This window comes from Lonchura striata, chromosome 10 (assembly GCF_050655825.1).
Source record: "Lonchura striata isolate lonStrDom1 chromosome 10, ASM5065582v1, whole genome shotgun sequence".
NCBI classification, from domain to species: domain Eukaryota; kingdom Metazoa; phylum Chordata; class Aves; order Passeriformes; family Estrildidae; genus Lonchura; species Lonchura striata.
The window spans coordinates 12,823,989-12,846,052 of NC_140712.1; the positions used below are offsets into that span (position 1 = coordinate 12,823,989).

General features: G+C 41.5%; 1 protein-coding gene across 8 annotated transcripts in view; it reads left to right on the forward strand.

Moving 5' to 3' along the window:
* The window catches only part of MYO5A (myosin VA), a 99,534-nt gene that overhangs the window by 32,371 nt on the left and 45,099 nt on the right, over positions 1-22,064 (forward strand). For all 8 annotated transcript variants that reach the window (XM_085588732.1, XM_085588731.1, XM_085588733.1 and 5 more), the window contains 6 exons: positions 11,924-12,080; positions 15,996-16,139; positions 16,904-16,985; positions 18,395-18,502; positions 18,967-19,073; positions 21,405-21,670. In XM_085588732.1, coding sequence (XP_085444858.1) covers positions 11,924-12,080; positions 15,996-16,139; positions 16,904-16,985; positions 18,395-18,502; positions 18,967-19,073; positions 21,405-21,670 — 864 coding nt within the window. The remainder of the gene's footprint in view (positions 1-11,923; positions 12,081-15,995; positions 16,140-16,903; positions 16,986-18,394; positions 18,503-18,966; positions 19,074-21,404; positions 21,671-22,064) is intronic.

Genomic DNA, 22,064 nt, shown 5'->3' on the forward strand with positions numbered 1-22,064 from the left:
TTGTGGTTGATGGTAGATACAGCAAATTCAATTTAATAAATTAACTTTGAGATTTTCTTCTGATTAATTAGTGAAGTTGTCTAGCATCTTTTAAGATGAAAGTAACCTCTGCAAACAGAATTGCATACTGATGAGATCCCTGTAAATCTTAATGAATTCCAGAGTGGAAAACAACAGTGTTTAAAGCATCAATTTCCAGAGTTTTGCCTTTTGTATTTGAATAAAGTATAGTGATTTATTTTGTGGTACTGTGTAGCTTTCTTATTAAATTACCTTTAATAAGCAGGCTGCCTCTCTGTTTTGTCAGCTTTTCTGTGTGTCTGATGGCTTTCACCTACAGGAAGATATTTTTCTATCATTTTTTGTTCAAAAGGAAGCTTGGTGAACTGTTGAGTAGGTGTTTTGAAAGCATCTTTACTGACAGTCTCCAGTTATCCCAGGCATCCCAAGATGCTGTCCTCTTGTAAAAATGCATGTTTGATCAGCTGCTGCTTTGCTTCTGAGTGTCTGAGGAATGGATACTGTTTTCCCCTGGTAGAAGTCCTGGCAGGGATGATTAACAGCCTGTCACAGCTCTGCATCCAGTTATGGGATGAGAGCCTGCTGTGGTGGGTGCTGGACAAAGCCTTTATGGCCCTGACACAGGACTTTTTGAGTTAAATATCTGCCTTGAAAAGAGGTGGAATTTCTGGGCCCCTGGTGTTAGAATGCAAAGGGAAAAGTCTTATTTTCTGATGAGATGATTTTGGAGTAGTTTCTCATACTTGAAGCCTGACATTTTATGATGTACAGGTACAAGATGGCAGCTGGGGAATCAACTTGCTATGACATAAGGGACTGCATGTCCAAGCAGTGATTGTTTTTAGGCCACAAAAGGGTTAAGTATGGTTGTAGCTGAAGCTGGAGTTCACATGAGGTGTCCTGCTGGTAGCTAAGCAATGAGCTTTCCTAAACTGTTTCAGGAGTGACCTCTGATTAATCCCTAGATACATCACCGCAGAGTGCTGGCTCATCTCTGTGCTCCTCTGGAGTGCAATCTGTCATGTGCTGACCTCAGTTTTCCTCATTTGTGTGTGTTGGGAGATGTTACTGACAATTCATTATATTTTCACCTTTTGACATTTTTACAGTCAAGAGCTGTGTTTCCTGGATGTAATTATAATGGCAAGTGGTGCATTTTGTTAATTAGAAAAAAAAAATATATCTTCTGGTTGTGAGAGTGTTTCAGAATGCTCTTACCAAGCTGTTGAAGAGAAACAAAGATGCTTAAGAACTTGGGCTGTTTTGGAGTGGTTGAGTTTGCAGCTGGAATAGACTCATGAGAATTCAGGTTGTGAATAATAATATTATTTCATCTTTGCTTTGCATGTTTGAGTAGATGCCAAAGTACTTTGGGAAAGAGAAGAGATCAGCATCACTGCTTCCATTTTATAAATTGAAGCAGACATGGGGATTGGAAGGGCAACTTTGGTGAGTTCACCAAGGTGGCAAAAGCAGGGCATTGAGCCCCTGAATCAGAAATCCTGGTCCTGTGTCTGATGACTTGAGACACCAGCTTGACAATAAACTGTGAGAACAGGGTATGTAACTGACAGTGGAGTTCAGTTCAGTGCTTTCAGTGTACAAAAATGGCAATAAGCCACATTTTTCACGCCTTCATTTCCTGCAGCATTAAGTGGTCTCTGTGCTAGGTAACATCTATTCCTAACAACATTTGCTTTCACTGAGGGTTCCATGTCTTCCAGGCACTTTACAAACCCTGCCAAAGCCCATCTCCTCTAATATTGGGGTCTCAATTTCTGCTGTGTAGAAGACAAGGCAGAGGTGGTGTGCTGTGGCCAGGCCTGGATCAGCCCAGAGCTGGTCCCAGGCACTGAGGTTCCTGTCACTGGCCCTGTGCTCAGAGCATCTTCTTTTCTCCAGCAGCTAAAGATGTCAGTGAGAAATGCTGCTAGGCTTAAAAGGAAACAAGTTAGACTGGAAATATATTTAGAAATGAGATTAAAGAACATGGTTTATTGGACTGATGCTTATTAAAAGTGAATGCATTTACAAAGAATTAATTAAGAATTAACTGCTTAGTCAGGAGCAATTGTTGTGACTCAAGGTTGCAGCTGAAGAATTCTCTGAATTGTTAATGTGTGGCATCTGTGAAGACTGGGATGTATCAGGTCAGAGCCTGTTAAATTCAGGCAGTCAGAATAAACCAGTGGACACAGCATGTGAAGGTGGAACAGACACAGAAATGTGGCTGCTGTTCTGTGCTTGCTTCTGGGGCAAAGCACTTGTAATTAATTTTTTTTGGTGTGTTCTTTGTCTCTTTGCCCATTCCTTCTCTACAGAATGGTTCAGAGCACTTCAGTCTCTGGTAATCCTCCTTGGTGCTTACCCAGGCTTTGCACATTCTGCATGTTTTACAGACTTTGCCTTGTGAACACACAGCAGCCCTTGGAGGGTGGAAACAATAAATGATCTGTGTCAGGCTGCACCTTTTGGGATGTGCCAGTGCAGGTGAATCTGGAGGCTTTGGGGCTCCCCAGGGCTGTGCCCACTGTTCAAACAGCTCTGCAGGAGGGAAATTTGGGAAGGGAAGGGAAGGGTGAGGTAGAGCCCTTGGCAGGTCTGCCTGGCTGCAGGGAAGGTGACCTCCCAGGGACAGCAGCTCAGCAGCTGCAGAGAAAATGCCAAGGTGTGCTTGTGCAGTGTGGGCTGGAAGCAGTTGGAAAGTAAGAGGACAAAGCAGAACTTTCCCATTCTAAGGGGCCACTAGCCAAATCCAGAAACGGATAACAGAATTTATTAAAGGCTGTGAAGAACTTTGTGATTAAAATAGTTTATTCAGAAGGTTGATGAAGGGCAAGATGTTGCCTGCTGCCCTCAACGTGAGAGGTGCCAGGAAGGCAGCCCAGAGCTGGCTGCTGCTGCTTTCCATCAGTCCAAGAGCATTAGAAAACTGCTGAATGAATTCATGTTGGTTTATTTATTTATTTATTGAACAGTTAAATTACTTCTGTTTGAAAAGCAAATCCTGGGTTTGTAGAGTTGCCAGGTTTTATAATGGCTTCTAGCAGATGCTGCGTGCCCTGGGCTGAGTTTCAAAGGCCTTTGCACTGAAGGAGTGCAGCTGAGCATGCACAGCCTTGTTTGCTGCCACACAGCACTGCCCTGAGGCAAAGGTGAAGCTAAATATGTTGCATTGACTCATGTTAAACCTCCCAGCACTGGTGGGTTTTACAGCTGCCTTTTAGTTTAAGGTAAGTGGAGAAGCAATTTTGGTCCTCTAGAAAAATGAATAATTGTAACAGTGGGAGCATCACAGAAAAGTGGAGCACAGCTGCCCAAAAAATGAACCTGGGACCTACTGTGGCAGGGGACTGGGAGGGCAGCTCTTGAGGAGAGCACAGGCTGGTGATCCTGCAAGAAAAAGCCAAATCCTTTTATCACCCAAAACCACAATGTGTGCTGAAAAGAATGTCCTGGGAAAAAAATTGCTATGTTTTGGTTTCAAGTTTACAGTCACTGGTAATTTTAGGAAACGTGATTTATATCAGCATTTATTGAAATTAGACCTGTTTCGTGAGCCTTCAGATGAATTGTGGAAGACCTTATTAATCCTAAACCATGGATTTGTTTTTCTGGTGCTTTGTTCTTCTGCCTGCATTTGTCAGCTGTGCATCCTCTTTCCTGCCCTGGGAGATGCCAGCCCCTGGAGACAGGGCTCCCTTTAGCCACCTGTGGCTGGGCAGGTCCTTCCTACATTTCTTAAGGCATTAATCAAGCTGCTTGCTGTGAAGCTCATAAAACATGCAATACTGCAGAGAACTCTTGGCTGTATATTGATACCTGATGAAATCTGCTGGGTTTCACAAGAAAAGAGTTATTTTTTTTTCTGTGTGTAATTATTCCAAGAATGAATGAGCTGTTCGGAATATATGGCGTATTAGATGTATTTGTCTATTCTTTGATTCTGTGATTCCTATAACAGAAGTACTTCTAAGTTACTTGGGAACATAAATAAATTACATATATAAAGTTACAGTGATATTTAGCACTTTCACACTGATTTATTTTAAGTGCTTTGGGTAAACTTCATTTATTTTGGCTTTGTTACCAGTGCCTCATGGTGAGGGAAATGATCATTATTAAACAGATTTTTTTAGTCATGCTGTCAAAGATCTGTGAATGTTCTGATTGTAGATACTGCAGGTTATTTTGGTCATAGGCTGTCACAAATACACAATGGGGATGCTGAGAGATTGCTTGCAAAAATAGAATGTTTGTTTTGGTCAGAGTTTTGTTTATACTGCTGGAGACACTAAATCACATCAGCTGCATATATGTACATGTATCCTTGAGAGGTTTGGAAATGCTTTAAGTTGTAAACCATGAAACATAGCTTAAAGTAAGTTTTTGTTGGTCCTTAGTTAATCCTGTGTCACTCAGAGAAGCTGCAGGTGATGAAAGAACAGCAAGATTTCAAACCTGCCAGCATTTCAGAACTACTCCTATCTGACCTTTCAGCAATGTCATTAGTTTTTAAGTTATTTTCTTGGGTTGGATTTCCTGCTGCCATAGTTCAGCTGTGGGATGGAAAAGCACTGAGTTCCTTCTCTGCCTTTGATGGGCATGATGCTCACTGGTGTTAGTGGTACTTGTGTGTGTGTGCTGAGAACAGGATCTATCCCAAATGTTCCCTGAGTCACAGGTTCCTTCCCTGGCAGTTTGTCAAGTATTTTGACCATTGAAAATTCACTGTTTTGAAAATGTAAAGCAATTTCAGGCTTACAATTCTATCTTATCACCACAGACCTGCAGTAGAAGAGCAGTAGTGATATAAAGAAGACCAAACTCTCACTGCTAGATTAAATTAAAGCTATTTATTGTGTACTTGCATTCAAGCAGTAGGTGGTTTTAGTTTTTGAAGATCACAGCATCAGGTCTTTTGCAACAGTCTGTGCTGTTTTGAGTTAAATAAAAATGAAATTATCATATGCAGTGGGGTTGATGCCCTTACCCATAACCTAAACCTGTTATTCCAAAAGAAAAGAATAAAGCAGTAGCAACTCCGCAAGGGGAAATAAAAAAAAAGGGTGAAAAAGAAAACCCAGGAGATTTAATTCATTAACCTTTTAGGTCTGAGGCAGGGAGGAGGGAAGATGTCCTGGAGGTGGTGACCTTCAAACCACCCTGACAAGAAGGTTCCTTAAAAACATCTTGCACCTTGGCAGTGTCCTCAAGGTTAACAAGCATAAATGATTTAGGATCAAAGGCAACCTAAGTACTAATGTTCTTCTCATTAAATTGCCCTGTTATTTGCTTTCTTCTTTATATATTAAGAATATTGCACTCTGATCTTTTCTGCCAATCTCATCTGTGTTATGACGTGGAGACTATTCAGCTTTGAAGTAGTTCATCACAGGCAAGCATTTCAAAGTCCATATCAGAATCTTTTCAAATCAGCTGTTAATGATACAATTTTTTCCAGAGAGAGATGCTGGTAGCTTGGGTATGAATGGATTGATAGGAGTATTGAGGTTGATGTCAATAATTTCTGTATTCCTTTTGTTTGTTTTCCCAAGTTGATCTTTGTGTGGGGGTTGTGCTTATATACATGTATTTAACATTATTTGCTGTGGAGTCATGAGTCTGAAAGCCAAGATCAAGTGATATATCTAATGCAACAGTCATAGGAAGCAAAAAAAGCACAAAAAAGTGTTGTGCTTTGATGATTCAATAGAATAGCTCTGGGCTTCTTTAATCCTCTCTGAAATGCTTATTGACAGAGAGGTTTTAACTTTGTTTTCCTGCCTCAGAGAGAGATTTTCATTTGGTACAGAGGAAGAAGTTAAACAAAGATATCTGTACAGATTTTTTCAGTCTGTGTGTCTTGATTATCCTGATCTGTTTGGACAGTTTACTGTGGAAGTGATGACTCTGATGCAGTAAGCTGTTCTGGTTTTTGTGGGGAGCAGCTTAAGTGGGTGCAGTTTTGAATGAAAATAGTTTGAAAATTATTTGAAAATTGTTTGAAAAAATATTAGCAACTTTGATGTTTCGATTCTTGCACTGGTTTTTCTTTTTTGCCTCATTTTTTCCATTGGTCAAGTGAAATTGTTACAAGCTGTCCTGGATAATGACAGCTGTCCATGATTGGTCACTTGCTGCAGCACTCTGCACAAATTGGAGGTGCCCAGTGAGTTTTGCTCCTGATTTCAATAAATCTGACAGCTGTGCCCTCATGAGAGTAGCAGTTCCTCCACACTGAGCTCCTCTGAAAGCATCTACTGTACATTTTTATAAAATAGAAAATTTCAAGTAGCCAGTGCTATTAAAAGCATTGCATTAAGATATATGCACATCCCCAACAAAGGGTTTTTTCACCTCTTGAGAGCAAGGAGATGTTTTTAAAACCACTTGCTGGTTTCTTGTGCGTTAGCATTTCATTCATAATCTGCAAAACCCTTTTCTGTATGTAAAGTGTCTCGAGGCAGTTTGCAGCACTCTGTCTTCCTCAGTGCTGAACCCTCTATGAGAAGAAACTATCTTCAGTGTTAAATTTTGCAATGTTTATTCAAAGCATAAGAAGCCCTGTTGCTATGTAGGCTGTAATCTCAGGCTTCCAGGAACTAGATAAGACTACATCTTTTCAACTTTGGCACTCTGACAGTCAATTTCCTCATATTGCCTGCAAACCAAATTTTGTAGCTAAAGTAAAATTGTCTGTAAAAGTTACCAACCTATGCAGAAATATGGTTGTGCATTATTTTTTGTGATAGAGAATGCCTTAAATTGCCAGTTCGGTGTTGCACAGTGTATCCTCATTCGTGTATTTATCAAGAAATAGCTGTTACCCTCCCATGATTCCCAAAGTACAGGCCTGAGAGAATTTATATAGAAGAGGTCTGAACAAAATCCTCTGCTGCTGCAAGCAATCTCAGCCTATCATTTCACATTTCAGCTTGTGAAGTGTCTGAGCCTGTCATCTCAGAATGGCACTTTTAATGTACTTTTGTCATTCCTTTATTCTTCTGCTGTTCAGAAGCAGCAAAAGCTGAATGTGATTCTGACTGATGCCTGAACATTATGTAGTGTTTCCATGAGTGGTAAATTGCTCCCAGTCAAACTGTTTCAGTCTTGTCTTTTCAAGATAATTTGGCTTAATATTGCATCACGGTGATGTAGTTCTGTGTGCTGGGATCTGATTGCTGTCTGCCTTTGGGGGAAAGAGGGCTCCTCCACCTTTCATCTCCCAGATTGCTTTTCCTCATTTCTGTTTGCAAGAGCATAATTAAAATGTTCCCTCCATTCAGAAGTAATTTTAAAATCATCTATTTACGTGTTTTATGCAGAGAAAAAACTGCAGGAAGATGAAATATTGCATAAAATGTGGCATCTGGCTGCAAAGAGGTGTCGCACAAAAAGCTGTTGCCCTACTTACTTGTTTCATTGCTGGAAGTTATAATTACAGCTTTTTTTTCTGACTGGCGACATGTTAAGTTCTTAAAATGTCATGTCAAAGGTCAGGGGGTAATGATTTAACTAAAAATAACTCTAAAGGTGTAGTATATATCTGAGAAAGAACTTGGGTGCTGTCACTTTTGTTTTCTGGGGATTTTTTTCCTTTGTTTTGGTCTTGTAAATTTTGTTTTGTTTTTAGTGCCGCCTGAATATGAAATTTTCATTTGACATATACAGAGGCTATTCTTTAGACCACTGCTTATACCAAATCATAAAAAACAATTCTCACTACATTTTCATACATCATCTAAGGGGCTTTGATGCTAGTTTACTTGTTATTTTCCTTTTAAATGTGGTGTTTTTTTTCTCTAAAGTTTTATGTTGTTGAAGAGCTTTGTGCTGGGCTGGACCACTGCCCCTCCTCCAGGAGTGAATATCTGCCTGAATTGTGGCAGGATGTCCCTAAGCCAGGTCTTCCCTGGGCTGTGGCAGTGAGAGCTCGTCCCCTGCTGCTGTTTGGGTTTGTGCTACGCTGGCCTTTCCCCTGCCAGTGGGATCTCAGGCGTTTTGTTATGTTTTCCTTTCTCTCTGCCAAGGAGCACAAAGAATAATAAGCTAGAGGATGGGCACTGCAGTGTGTTAAAGCAGAACAATGGATTAATGTACTGGGGCAGACAAGAGCTGCCCTGAGCGTGGATGGGGTGCTGGCAGGAGGACGTGGGGCAGAGAGTGAGGGAGCCCTTTGTTGGTCATGCTGGCTGTGGCTGTCCCTGCAGAAGGGACAGCAGCAATGTTTGCAGCTCACACAGAGCAAGCCCTCTCTTCTCTAGGCCAGTGTATGCAGTGTGTATGTGTCTATGTGCTTAGGCAGGAATGTAATAATGGATCCCTTATTCCTGGGCACGCGAGTTGTGCTAAGCAGAAGAGCAATCTTTGTATCTTACGACATGGGGGAAAGAAACTCTGGCTAATTAGCAACAGTGAAAGGAGAAATTATTTCAAACTCATTTTTTCATTACTGTCTTTGTAAAAGTGGAACTCCTGAGAAGACACTAAGGACTGCAAAACCAGTGTGTGTTTTCCATGCCCCACACATGTCCTTCAGGAATGTGACAGTTAGGATGAGACATCTTTATTTCCATGTCTTTTCTTGGCAAAAGAGCTTGGTTGTTATTGACTGCCTTGTCAGAAGTCTGAGTGAGTTTGCATTCCTTGGTTTTCTGAAAGCCTTTTTACTTTGGGAACTAAAAAATCTTAACCATCAGAGGATCCATTTCATAGAGCTTCCTCAGTCTTCATAGATTTAATGATATTTAATACATGAAACAGCTGGTGATCTAAAAATGAAAAGCTTGTTATGTTGTTGCCTATCTCGTGTGCTAGGCAGTCCCTGCAATCAGACCAAAAGTTTCAAATTTTCAAATGACACAGGGTTTTCTTTTTTCTGTTTCAAAGAGCACAGGAGGAAAAAAGAGAGAATGGTTCCAATCCTACGAAGAAGTGGTTGGTTTTGACTCACTGCAGGAACTGTCTGTGGGAGAGGAAAATTGTTTGTTACGAGTTGTCCCATTTAGACGTGCATTTTTAGGCATTTACTTGGATTTCTCCTGCATCCTGCTGCTGCTCTGTTTGACAGGAGGATCCATAAAACTCCTGCAGCTTCCTGAACCACAGGCTCTCTCCCACACACCTCTGGCCACCATGAGTGAACTCTGCAAGGGGGAATGGGGAAGAAACAAGAGTGTTTCTTCTTCATTTTCCAGCTGGAAATCTTTGTTGTTACTCCAAGCCATCCCAGGCACACAGACCTCTCTCAAGACCCTGCAGAGAGGCTTGATGGCCACTGTCACACGAGGTCCCATCAGAGGGAGAGGTGAGCCTTTGGGCAAGGCTGGCAGCTCTGGCAGCTGGGTGTGTGTGAGCTGGGCTGGGCTATCAGCTGAACAGTTCTGCTTTCCCATGGTTCTCCCTCTGACACTGACAGCCTGGTGTGCATGGATGTGACAGCTGTGCTGCAGTCATTCACACCTATTGCATGTGTTACATGGAAGCTGAGAACATAAAATTAGGTTGCTTTAATCTTCTTAACACTCTGTTATTAAATGTAAAGCAGCATGCAGCCATTCCAAGTAAATTCTTTTTACCAAAATGTGGAAAATCTTACTCCACTGGTACCTGAATTTGGGTAGACAAATACTGCCTTGGTTCTCCCAGGGATGGGTGACAAAGGCTCCTTCAGCCTGTGGCTTTGAGCAGCATGAAGTGCTGGAGCCGTGCCCTTATCTGAGGGCTTGCCATTGTTTTTGAAGATAGGCAGCACCTTGAGAATTGCAGGAGTCTGTAAATAATTGTTACCCAGAGCCTGTGTCCACAGGTGATTAACTGGGCCTAACTCAATGGTTATTATGGGGTCTTGTCCAGTTTGTAGTGCCCTCATATCTGCTGGAGTTGGATTGATTTGAAGCAGAGGTCAGCATGGGTGACATTTGTGTCGCTGACTGTGGCAAGCACATTTCTCTCCCTCTCAGGATTTTTCATAGAGGTGCACAGAGAGAAATGAAAGAGAAAACAATTTCTATTTCTGCTCCTTGTTTTTTCTATGTGGAATGTGTTTGGAGAATTGTTTACCTGGGGTGAGTGCTTGGTTGGATTCTGGTGAAGATTGTTTGAGCCTGATGGCCAATCCAACCCACCTGGGGCTGGACTCTCAGAGAGGGTCACAAGTTGTGGGTGAGTTAGAGACAGAATCAGAGAAAGTAGTATGTAGTTTTAGTATCCTCCTTTTATATAGAATATTAATGTATTTTAGCATAGTTATAATAAAGAAATAATTCAGCCTTCTGAATTGAGTCAGACATCATCATTTCTTCCCACTGGGTTCTCTTGCATTTACAATAGCTGAGCACACAGCCCAGTCCTGTTGGGGACAGCAGGTGGTCAGTGGTTCCACCAGAGACCACAGCAAACAGGGGAGACCAGATGGATTTGATGAGAATGGTGTTCAGCTCCAGGGTGGGAGACAGAGCTGGTCACCATTCTTCTGCCAGGTGGGAATGGCTGGCCAGGCACCCGAGATGTCTGAGGTGCCTCTGGGGTTATCACAAGCATTGGCATCATCCTGGGAGAGGGAGGGAGGAGGAGGAGGGGCTCTCACCTCTGGGGCCATGGTGCATTGGAGGCCATGCTGAGGGACATGCACACAGTCCTGTCCTTCTGGGGCTGGTTCTCTGTTGGGATACCAAGCATGACACCTAACACCAGTTTGAGACAAGATCACCAATTTTTGACTAAGGTGGACGGGCCTAACACAGAAAAGGAACACATGTAATTTATACATGTTTGATAAACAGCTTCATTATTTCATCAGCTGGGATTTTTTTTAATCATCCCAGAAGCAGAATCCAGATCTTGTGCCAGGCCTTTTGGCTACAGAAACCATAGGTTTTCCATGCATATGTCTGATTTCCCTGCACATTTCCTGATGCCACTGGCAGCCCTGCAGACTGTCACTGTGCTGCCTGAACATGGAGGTGCCTGAAGTGTCATTCACAGCTCCTGTGCTGTAAGGACAGCCGGGTCTGTACCTTGGCTATGCTCTCTGTGTTCCAGCCCCAGCTCTGTAAAGCTCTGGGGGAAAGTTTTATTTCTCCTTTTGCTTCTTTACACATTAGTAAAATAGGATTAAGCTTACCCAACTCATAGGAATACTTCAAAATACCTTTTTTTGAAACTTAATTTGCTTTGAAAATGTCAAAGCTTTATAAAGCACCTGTAGTCTTTATTTTAAAAGTTTCAGGCTCTATTAATATTAATTTCTGTGTTATTTTGTAGTGTGTTGTTTACTTACATATTTGGGTTTATGCACAGACTTCTCTGTGAGTTGAGAGAAAATTGTTCTAGGACCCAATGGAAATGATTCTTTTTTACAAGAGAAGAAAATTTTTCACAACAAAGGGACTGTCTTCACTCCAGAACTTGTTATCTCTGTCCTGAATAGGCATGCTTGAATTTTTCAGATTCAGAACAATTCTGGGATAAGCTGGTGACTAGAGCAGAGGGACGAAAGGTTTCTGTGGCTGACTCTGCTGTCAATTCCTCCCTCTGTAAGATGGCATTCATGATCTTTACTAATGACCACTGACAATTTAGTGGAGCACTGTACCACAGACTCAGGGTAGAAGTAGTGCAGAAGCACGTAGTGAATAGCAGTAACAGATCCTTTGCCATGGTTCCCTAAAGCAGCTCTGCTGGGTGCCTGGACTGTCCCAGCAGCATCCATCCTGCAGGAGCATCCTGCTGCAGGCACTCCTGGCAGGCTGCTGGCTGCCTGCCTTGTGTCTGTCACCTGCACTCACCTTATGCTGTGCTGCTAACATTCATGGTGGAGGGGTCGTTGCAGGCTGGGAGCACAGAAGCTCAGTGTCTTTGAGAGAACAGCTGGGATTTAATTGTGTTTGTGTTTCAGAGATGAGCGGAATCAGTCAATCATTGTCAGTGGGGAGTCTGGAGCTGGAAAGACTGTCTCTGCTAAGTATGCCATGAGGTACTTCGCCACGGTCAGTGGCTCTGCCAGTGAAGCCAATGTCGAGGAGAAGGTCTTGGCCTCCAACCCCATCATGGAGGTAAGAGAGCTGCTGGTCCACGCCCCACCCTCCAGCTGCAGTCATTACTGTGACAAACATAAGCATTCAACAGAGAGAACAGTACCTACTTCTTAAAAACATTCATAAATAGACATTAAAATTTTGTGTTTAATCCATTACAAGGAGTTGCTTTAGGCATAATTTATGAAAGACTGAGAGAAGATGGGAGGTAATGTTTCAATATTGCTAGCATATTTCACATAAGGCAATTTTAATGTGAATACTGCTTTAAGTTGCTTCAGCTTTGTAACTGGTAGGTCCCAGACTGCTGGCCAAATGCAATTGGAGATGACTGGTTTGGTGTGTATCTAAAGAGGATAAACTGTTGGTCTTACCCACCAAATATGTACATCACACAGTAGATTGTACTCTGAAAGGAAGTAAAGCAAATGTTAAATTTTAGGAAATAAAATTAGAAAAGAGAGACTGAGGAAACAAAGTTGCATGGGATGCACACCATTATTTCAGAGAAAAAAAACCACATCAGAAGACATAATTTTTCTATAATTAGCTCAGACTCATGTTTCAGTTCTGGAAATTGCTGTAACCAGCTGTAGTCAAGTCTCAAAGCCATTGGCTTTGGAGGGCATGTGCTGGAAATAGACTTTAAGAGGACATGTACAATTCCTCCTGCTTCAGGGTCTCTGTTCTCTGGGAAGCTCAGGAGACACTAATTCTGATGTCACAGCCAAGCAGAAAAGATTTCTTAGACTTATGTCTTTGCCTACATATGTGGATTCAAGTTGTGGCTGAAGTTAAGGAAATATGTTAAGAAATGATTCATCAGAGAGAAAGTCTTGGGGAAATTTCTGGAGAGAAGTAACTCTGTCCATAGGCACACACATACTCATGCCTTGGTAATTGTTTGGCATCTCTCTGCAGTGTGAAAGATCATGAGTAACTAGAGTGCGTGCAGTGAAATGTGAAATGCAAAATGCTGCCATTTTTTTTTCCTCAGGTATTTTAAAAAATAAACTGTATTTTATTCCTCCTTTCCTCCCGGCATGAGGAGTTCATGATACTCAAACTATAGCTGCCCCATCACAGTTGTGTGTGTCTGTCACAAGGTAATTGTGCCTGGTTTGCGGTGCTGTGTGGTGCTTGGAAATTTCTTCTGTGGGGTAAAACAAGCTGTGCTGTGCTGGGCAGTGACTCATCCAAATGTCCAGCATGGGAGGAAGCCAAGGAGCTGAGCCTTGCCTGGGGCTGCAGCTGCCCCAGGGGCTGGGGACAGCTGTGCCCTGGGGAGCAGTGGCAGCAGTGCAGCTGTGAGCTGCCCCAGGGAAGGCCCTGCAGTGCTGCAGTGCTGCAGGAGTGCCAGGTCCCCTCCAGGGCCAGCTGAGCCGGGCTGTGGCTGATGGGAGCGGGTGCTGAGCCCCCCTGCCCTGCCCTGGCCAGCAGGGCAGTGGTTCCAGCTGTGCTCACATCAGCCTGCAGTGGCAGCCCTGGGAGGGGCTCTGCTGCACAGGCTGGGCCTGGGTGTTTGCTGCCTGAAACACAAACTCTGCACTTCCCCTGCACCACTTCTTCTGCTTGGTCTGGAAGCCTAAAGCCAAATCCTGCTCTCAGTCCTTGGGCCCCACCTCCCAGTCAGTGGCCATCAGCTCACCACTGAATTATCTGAATTAACTTCCAAAAGCAAGGAAATTTGAATTGATTAGAAGAGCTTCCCATCTATACCTTTTTTTCATTCACCAAAAATCAGTCGGGGTACTTTATTTTCTAGGTATTACAATTTTTTGAATGTGGTTATATCTAAATATGTAGTTCAGTTGCTTTAAAAATAATTATAATTGGATGAAAGTTATCCTTTTAACTTCCAACACTTGAACTTTAAATTAGCTTTAGAGTGAGTGTTGTAAAATTTGATGTTGAGACAGACTCTTATGATAGCATAATTAATGTTTTGAATTATTCAGTTGATAAATCAGTAGAAATACAAATTAACCAATATATTTTAGGAAGAAAATGAGTGCTTCATTTTAGAAACTGGGAACTCCTCATTTGCTAAGCTGACTGTAAAATCTTAGGAGCAGAAGGTCATTTAATTTTTAAATTTCTTTTTGGACAACCTAAACATCAGAATTTTATGACCTACTGTCACATTATCTTAGCCTACTAAATACTCAGTAATGTCAAGAGGTAACTGTACATTTCTAACAACTATTTAAGTGACCACTTTTGTAGTCAATAGCTATATACAGTTTTCCTATTGCAAATGTGGAAAACAATAAGTCTTAAAATACATCTTTATATGTAATTTCCTACCCCTCATTCTTTATTACCCTTTATAGCTATGCAAATAGTACAGCTTTGTATGTATTCAGGGAAGCAATCTGATAATCCCAAAGACTCTGTTTTTATCAGTACTACCTTTCAAAGGAATAATTGGTTTCTGAAATATTATAGTATTATACTGCTACCACCACCACCAGAGTATATCACAGTACCAATAAGTTTCTTCTTTCAAAAAAACACAAGAGTGCAGTTAGAGTACATTCAGTTTGAATGAATTTGATGTTTCTTAGAAGTGCAGAGATGCAGTTTGTTCCTAGATCCTTTCCAGCAGCTGTCCCTCTGATGCCCACTTTGACATCTGTTGGGTGTACGTGCTGCTGCTGCTCTCGTGGGCTTTCTGACAGTCTAATCCCACTTTCCAGGCTGTACCAGCTGGCACTGACCCATTCACTGGCCTTCTGCTGCAGATTTGGGATACTCAGCAGTGCTGCTTGCTCTCATTTGTTTTTCTCAAGTTTATTTCAGTACACAGCTCCAGTGGATGGCTGCGTGGACTGGGAAATTTGGACACGGATGCAGTGGTGCACTTAGGGTTTAGTAACACACACAGTGCCACACGATGAGGGGCAGTGTGCTGCATCTCAGTTATTCCAAATGCCATTCTTTTTGATACAGACATACCTTTAGGAATTGTTTAGAAGGTGATTTGCTGTATGATGTCTAAAACATGGTCTGATTGAGAAGAGTAAATGCTTTTCTTTGGAGTTCAGCATGTTGTGATTTGCATGCCTTGAATTCTGGTGTATCCAGCTGGTATTTGTTGTACCAGGGGTGAACCCTAACACTGATGAGGTAAGGCAGAATTCACCATGTAGGATCCACAGTCATTATTTGCCCTGGGCATCCCAGGACATGTAATATAGAGGAAATGCACAAGGTATTGTTTGTTGTGTGTGGAGCTGTATTGAATTAATTGAGAAAGTTCAGCACAATGCAGGGCAGCATCGAGGGCTGTCTCTGGGACAGTAACCAAGCTGCTGTGGAAGGGATTAAATTTCAGGCAGATGACACAAGTCTTTACAGGTTAATTTTTAGATTATGCTTAGACACACAGTAAACATTTTTAAATGTTATGTTTGCAGAAATAGTTTGGTGATGTGGTGATTAGAGAGTAATAGTAATGATAAACTGTTAGCCAGGCAGAACGGAGTGGGCTGTGGGTTTATAATAGGTAGACTTTCAAAAGTTGCAAGTACTATAGATGTGTGTGTACACCTACACATATAAATATATCCAGGTGAAATAGTTCTTACAGTTAATTAAGTCCTTAAAAGAAATCTGTGTGTATGTGAGCTTTCTGTTAGACTCTTTATTTCCTTTTGAAAGACTTCAAAGAACAAGAAAGGATTTTTAGCTGTAAAATTAGACTATGTGGAAGTGAATTGCTAGCTGAATATCAGCTCCTAGTCTTACATTAATGAAATAACTATTTTGATGTAACTTTTTGAGGCAGAGACTGTTCTTCATTAGAGTTTTGACTATTTTTAAACCAGGACACAATTATTGTTGTTAACTGTTTATGAGCGATGTAGATGATTAAACAGATGTGATAATTTCTACAAGCTGTTTAACCTTTACAATATTCCCTTTTTTTAGTCTATTGGAAATGCCAAAACTACCAGGAATGACAACAGCAGTCGCTTTGGTAAATACATTGAAATTGGTTTTGATAAGAGGTATCGAATCATTGGTGCTAACATGAGAACTTACCTCTTGGAAAAATCAAGGGTGGTGTTTCAGGTAAATGTACTGAAATCTCTTCATTTTGTTATGTCCTGCTTGAGCCAATCCAGTGTCCGACACTTCCTCTCCATCTTTGCCTACCTTATTGTCTAGAGCTCAGTAAAAATGGACTTGTTCTTGACTGGCTGCCTAAAGATATGAAAATAATTATTACAGTTTGTACCATGTGGGGATGTTACATGAAGAGCTGTTGTGTATTTTAGAAGTAAAAGACAGTTATAGCACATGGTTTAGCTGGAAGAGAGTATTTTTCATTTCTTTTGGGTTTGAAGGTGTGGAATTTGGAGTGCTTAAGTTCAGAATTACAGTGTAGGTCATAAGTCATTACCTTCTGAGCTGTGTTTGTCCTTAATTTTAAAATTCAAGATTTGTCTTGGCAAGGAAGATACTCCTTTTACCACATTACTATAAAGGCTGAGGCAAATAGTGTTACTTATTTTTGGAAAATTAAAAACTTCTGAGTGTGATCATTTCACTCACCTACAGAATTCTGATATAAATAATTAATAGTAATCTACAGTTCTGAAAAGTGAAATAATACTTTTTTTTAAATGAAAATGTCTTCATGCTTCTTGCTGTTGAAAATGGATTAAATTAACCAAGAAGGAAGTGGAAGATGCTAATTTATCTTCCTTTTTTCCATGTGGTTTCTGTGCTTTTAATGTATTGCTAGAGAAAGCATTATATATAGTAATTCTGCTTATGGTTGTTTCTGCCCCTTGTTAAGTGGTGAAAAATAACAAATTCCTTTCTTTTTAAAGGCAGAAGAGGAGAGAAATTACCACATCTTTTACCAGCTTTGTGCCTCTGCAGCATTGCCCGAGTTTAAAACTCTACGATTAGGTAAGAATGGTGTGTGATTGTAGGGATAGCAGCATCTCTGAGCTTTTTGAGCAAAAGACCCAAAAGAAGAATTGCTGGCTTTTAAATTCTAAACTTTTAAACCTTTAAGTGCTAAAATGTATTGAGAATAACTAAAATGATAGACCTGGGACTTTGTGGTTTTCTGGTAGAACAAAATTAACAGATTTGTTTATTCAGCAGACTCGAATACACTGCAGCTGTAATCAACAGGACTTACTATGTCCTGGAGTGTGAAATTTTCTCTTAGTTCTTTAAAACACTTTTTCCATTGTTCCAGCCACTAGAGAATTTTATCCCTTCTGGTATAAGCATCTGAAAAGCTTATTTTGCATCTGCATACTTTTACTTGGGCTGTTAGCAACATTTGCTTTACAACCACTGCTAACCTGGTGATCAAAAAGCAGATGAGGGAATCTTTTCTTTTATCAAATTAAAATGTTGATAGAAGGAAGGTTTCTCATTTGACAGGAGTTGGTGCTTTGTAAAAGAAAAGCGTGATGATGACCTTAGACAAACAAGCCATCATTTTAAAAATTCAGTATAAATTGCAGTGGTTCAGTACATTTTTAAAAGTCAATTTCATAATAGGAAAACTGCACAGCCTGTGCTGGTTTCTGAAATACTGTTCTGGTTTTAGAGTGCTTCTCTGCTCTTCTGCACCACCCTGGCACATTTAGGATTCACATCTGCTAATACAGGAAAGAAAGGAACTGATGTAATTTTAACTGAAGAAGGCATTTAGCAAACTTCTCTTTCAGCATTCTTGGAACCTTAGCTGATCAGAAGAAAAGGAGTCTGTTAGTGCAGCTGGAAGCATGGCCAGTGAAACCACAAGAATTTACACAGGAGAGCTGCTGGCCTCCCAGTGGAGCCCAGTGCTGTCCCAGAGCAGTGTGAAGCTCTCTCCTCTCCAGCCTCCACTTCTCAGCCTGAAGCACAGATACACATAAGGCTGAGCCAGGTCATAAATTAGAAAATAGAAGAAAATGGGCAAAATATAATATCCTGATGTAGTAATAGCTTAGTATTATCTGTCACATAATTCTAAAGTTCTGCTGCTCTCAACTCTGTGGCTACTGTGTAGGTGGTTGGTTCAGGCTTGGTTCAGTGATTATTCCACAATTGTGGAAGTCTGAACCAAGGTCAGGTAGAGAATATGCTTGAGGACCTACTGTGGGAACCAGGTAGCTTAAAGAATATTTACTTGCACAGTTAAATCTTGAAAAAAATGCTCTTTAGAATAAGTGGGTCTTATGAGCCAGAAGGTGAAAATATACATATGTTAGATCATGGATTCTGCCAAGAGTAGCTTAATCATGACACAGCATTACAGATGTCCTGTGAATTTCTGCATCAATGTGTGTAAAATATATTTTTTATTATTACAGGGAATGCAAATTACTTTCACTATACAAAGCAAGGTGGAAGCCCTGTGATTGATGGTGTTGATGATGCTAAAGAAATGGTGAACACCAGGCAGGCCTGCACTTTGCTAGGTAATTGGTAAATCACAGTCATATCCTAAATCTGATACACTAGCAAGTGTTTTCTATATTATTTGTGTATATTTTTTTCATACTGTGTTGTGTTTAAAACTAGAAGAGCTTGATAAATTTTGGGACTGAGATACTTGTATTGCATGAAGAAGATATTTTTTGTTTATAGTTCTACTACAATTTAAGAGGAAGTGCACATTATGTGAACATAAATGGTGGGTTCCCTTGGTATAACATATACAGTGCTGGAGGTCACTGACAAAGCACTTTGAAACAGCAAATTAAATGATTCATTTTAATGGATATTTGTTTCATCTGGTTGTAAAATGTTTTTGATAGAAGTGGAGCCAATTAGCACTGTCAAATGTCAAAGTCACACACAGCAGTCACTGTTCTCTCCTTAACAATTGTTTTCATCAACTGCAGCTCTCCCCATTCAAAACATTTTATTCATCCTTTTCCAGGGATTAGTGATTCCTACCAGATGGGAATTTTTCGAATCCTTGCTGGCATCCTTCACTTGGGCAACGTGGAGTTTGCATCTCGGGATTCTGACAGCTGCACAGTTCCTGTGAGTGTCAGGGCATGGTTTGCACTCTGACAGGTCTGCCTTCTGCTTGTTTGCAGGGACCTCTTCTGAAAAAGAAATGGAAATGGGTTTATTTCTAATTTGCTAACATTTTCACAGTTTTTTGCAGATAGATTCAACTCTTCTCAATTCAAAGGCTTTCGACAGTACTCTCTCTATTATAACATTGGTATACAATTATAGCTGTAATTGATTTGTCCTAGAAAAGTCTAGTAGGCAGGCTAGCTTTGAAGTCCTGTGCAGATGTCTGGATCTTTATATTCCTGCTTGAATATCTTCCCTGCACGCAGTAAGTGCTTTGCCAGATGGGTTTTTTTTTGACATGGAGTGCCAGAATGCCCTAAATAATTGCAAAATAATTGCTTTGCAGAGTTCTCTGTGATGCTTAGACATGACCATAGGATATACAGATATGATTTGTGTGACTAATCTAAGTGTCATGGTTTTATCAGTTCTTTTTTGCCTTGGAGATCAGCAACAAGGACTGAATAGTCTGATCTGAAAAACCCTCCTCATTGGTGAGGGCCCAGGCTTCTTAGTCATATTCTGAAGATGAAAAACAAAACAATTCTGGCTGGTCTCTTCTTTGGATTCAGAGAGACCCGTTTCTCCTTCTGCCTCTCTGAATGTCTACTGCTGGCCTGCACAACCTTCAACTTTAGCAACAATAAAGTTGCAGTAGTAGCAACACTTTCAGAGTTTTTTTCTTTTCTCAGTTCCTTTCTCGGGAATCTGCAGCGGCAGTTTCTGGAGCTGAGACAGCAGGTCCTTCATGGGGCCAGAGGTGATTGCTGTTCCTGCCCTGACACCACATGCCTGTGGGGTCTCACAGCTGCTTTGGAACCACAGCAGTAGTCTGGCTCCTTGGTGTCTTATAAAGGTTTTCACTACAAAGAAAGGTCATTTAATGATAACAGGTAGAAAGCTGATAAGCCCCAGGACATGAGGAGCTTGTCTGTGTTGTGCTGAGTATCTCCAGTGCAGGAATCCCACTGGCTGAGCTGGTAAAAAGCTGCAGGTTCCTGTGCAGCCCTGGCCTGGCCTGACAGCAGCTGGCAGGCAGTGGTGAATGTGTGCTCAGGGGCAGCATTATCTGGGCTGTGCTGTTCTCTGGCAGTACCATGCCAGCACAGAGCTCTGGCCATGCACGCTGCTCTGCTGGGGGACACTGCTGTGATGGAGCAGTGGTGCTGCAGAGTGCTCAGCAAAGGGCTCCCTATGCTGCTGTGGCAATAAATCAGTTTCTTTAATGTCAGCTTGAGCAACCCTAACGTGACATTCTTTTGTGCAGTGTTCATAAGTATTATTACTTTATTATTGTCTTCCAAGCCAGTAAAACATGCTCAGTTAATTGGATTTTGGAGGTGTAGCTGCATGGGGCCTGTATGCTGTAAGAACTAGAAAAAGCCCCAGAGAAGTCACAAGGATGTGGAAATATTTAAAGCTGATGTACCCTGAAGCTGTGGGACATGTGGTGACAGTCCTGTGCCATCTGTCCTTGTCAAGACAGTGCTTGTCAGTGTGCTGCTGAGCCACCAGGTGCAGTGGGAGCGTGATGAGGGAGCGGTGTTAGGGGAGCTCCTGAGGAGGAAAGACCTGTCTGTCCTCCTTGATTTCTAGTGATCAGTTTGCATGTTAGTCAGTAAGTGTGGTATCTTATTGAGTGGTAAATGCACTGCACTGATCTTTGTGCAGCAACCTGATATGCCCATCTCAACATACAAGCCTCACTGGTTGATGTTACCCAGTTAAACAAAGTTCAGGATTTTTCACTTGTACAGTTCAAATTGAGAACTAGAGAATATCATTAGTGGGCTGCAATGTCTTAGTGTTTGTCTCCAGAATTCACTGAGAAAATACTTTTAAGTACTGAGACCAGGACACTGCAGCCCTTCTGCACTTGTTTCTTGGCTGCATTTTCTCATTCCTCATCTCTCCCTGCCACAGCTGTGTGTGAGCAGTCAAGAGCCCCACTCAGGACCTCTGTCCATTTGGCCTGAGACAGGTGTAAGAATTCAAAATTCTTCCACCAGATGATTCATTTTTCTGCAGGTCCCCTGTGTGTGAAGCCTCTTGGTGAACAGAAGTAGAGTACCATAAATGCCTTTGAGAAAGATTGTTCACTAATTCACTTCAGCAATGTGCATGTGCTAAGTGGGTAGGGAACTTGCTACATTTTGAAGGAGGAAGAGCTGAAGAAGCTGCTGTTGCTTCTTATTGTGGGATCACTGCAGACAGGCAGCTCTGTTGGCATGATTGTGTATTTGCTATGGCTAATATTGTTTCAATATCTAACAAGCCTGTTTTTGTTAGCCCAAGCACGAGCCCCTCACCATCTTCTGTGACCTTATGGGTGTGGAGTACGAGGAGATGTCTCACTGGCTTTGCCATAGGAAGCTCGCCACTGCCACTGAAACTTACATCAAGCCAATTTCCAAACTGCACGCCATCAATGCCAGAGATGCACTTGCCAAACATATCTATGCTAACCTCTTTAACTGGATTGTAGATCATGTGAACAAAGCCCTTCATGCCACTGTAAAACAGCATTCTTTCATCGGAGTGTTGGACATCTATGGGTGAGTTTTTGTCAGAGATACGACACTCTTACGTAATTATCTGACTGCAAAGCATCCTTGTCTTTATAATATAGCACTGCACAGAAAAACCCCAAACATTAGCAGCTGCTTATTCCAGCTGAAGGAAGTAGGTGTTTAGTTTTGACATACTAAGATCTTTGTCATGTCTTCAAGGTTTTTAGTAGGATTTCAGATTTTTGCTGTTGGTAGTTTTATTTATCTGTTGCATTTTGGAAAGTTACAAGGCAATTTTCGTGTCGGGCTCCTCCAAGGTGGCACTTACAGAGAGGACAAAGATAACTAGTGTGTTCTCCAGGAACATCAATCCTTTCCCTGAGTTCCTCATCCCTGCTTAGAGAGCAGCATCACTAAACTGCCTATGTAATGCAATTCA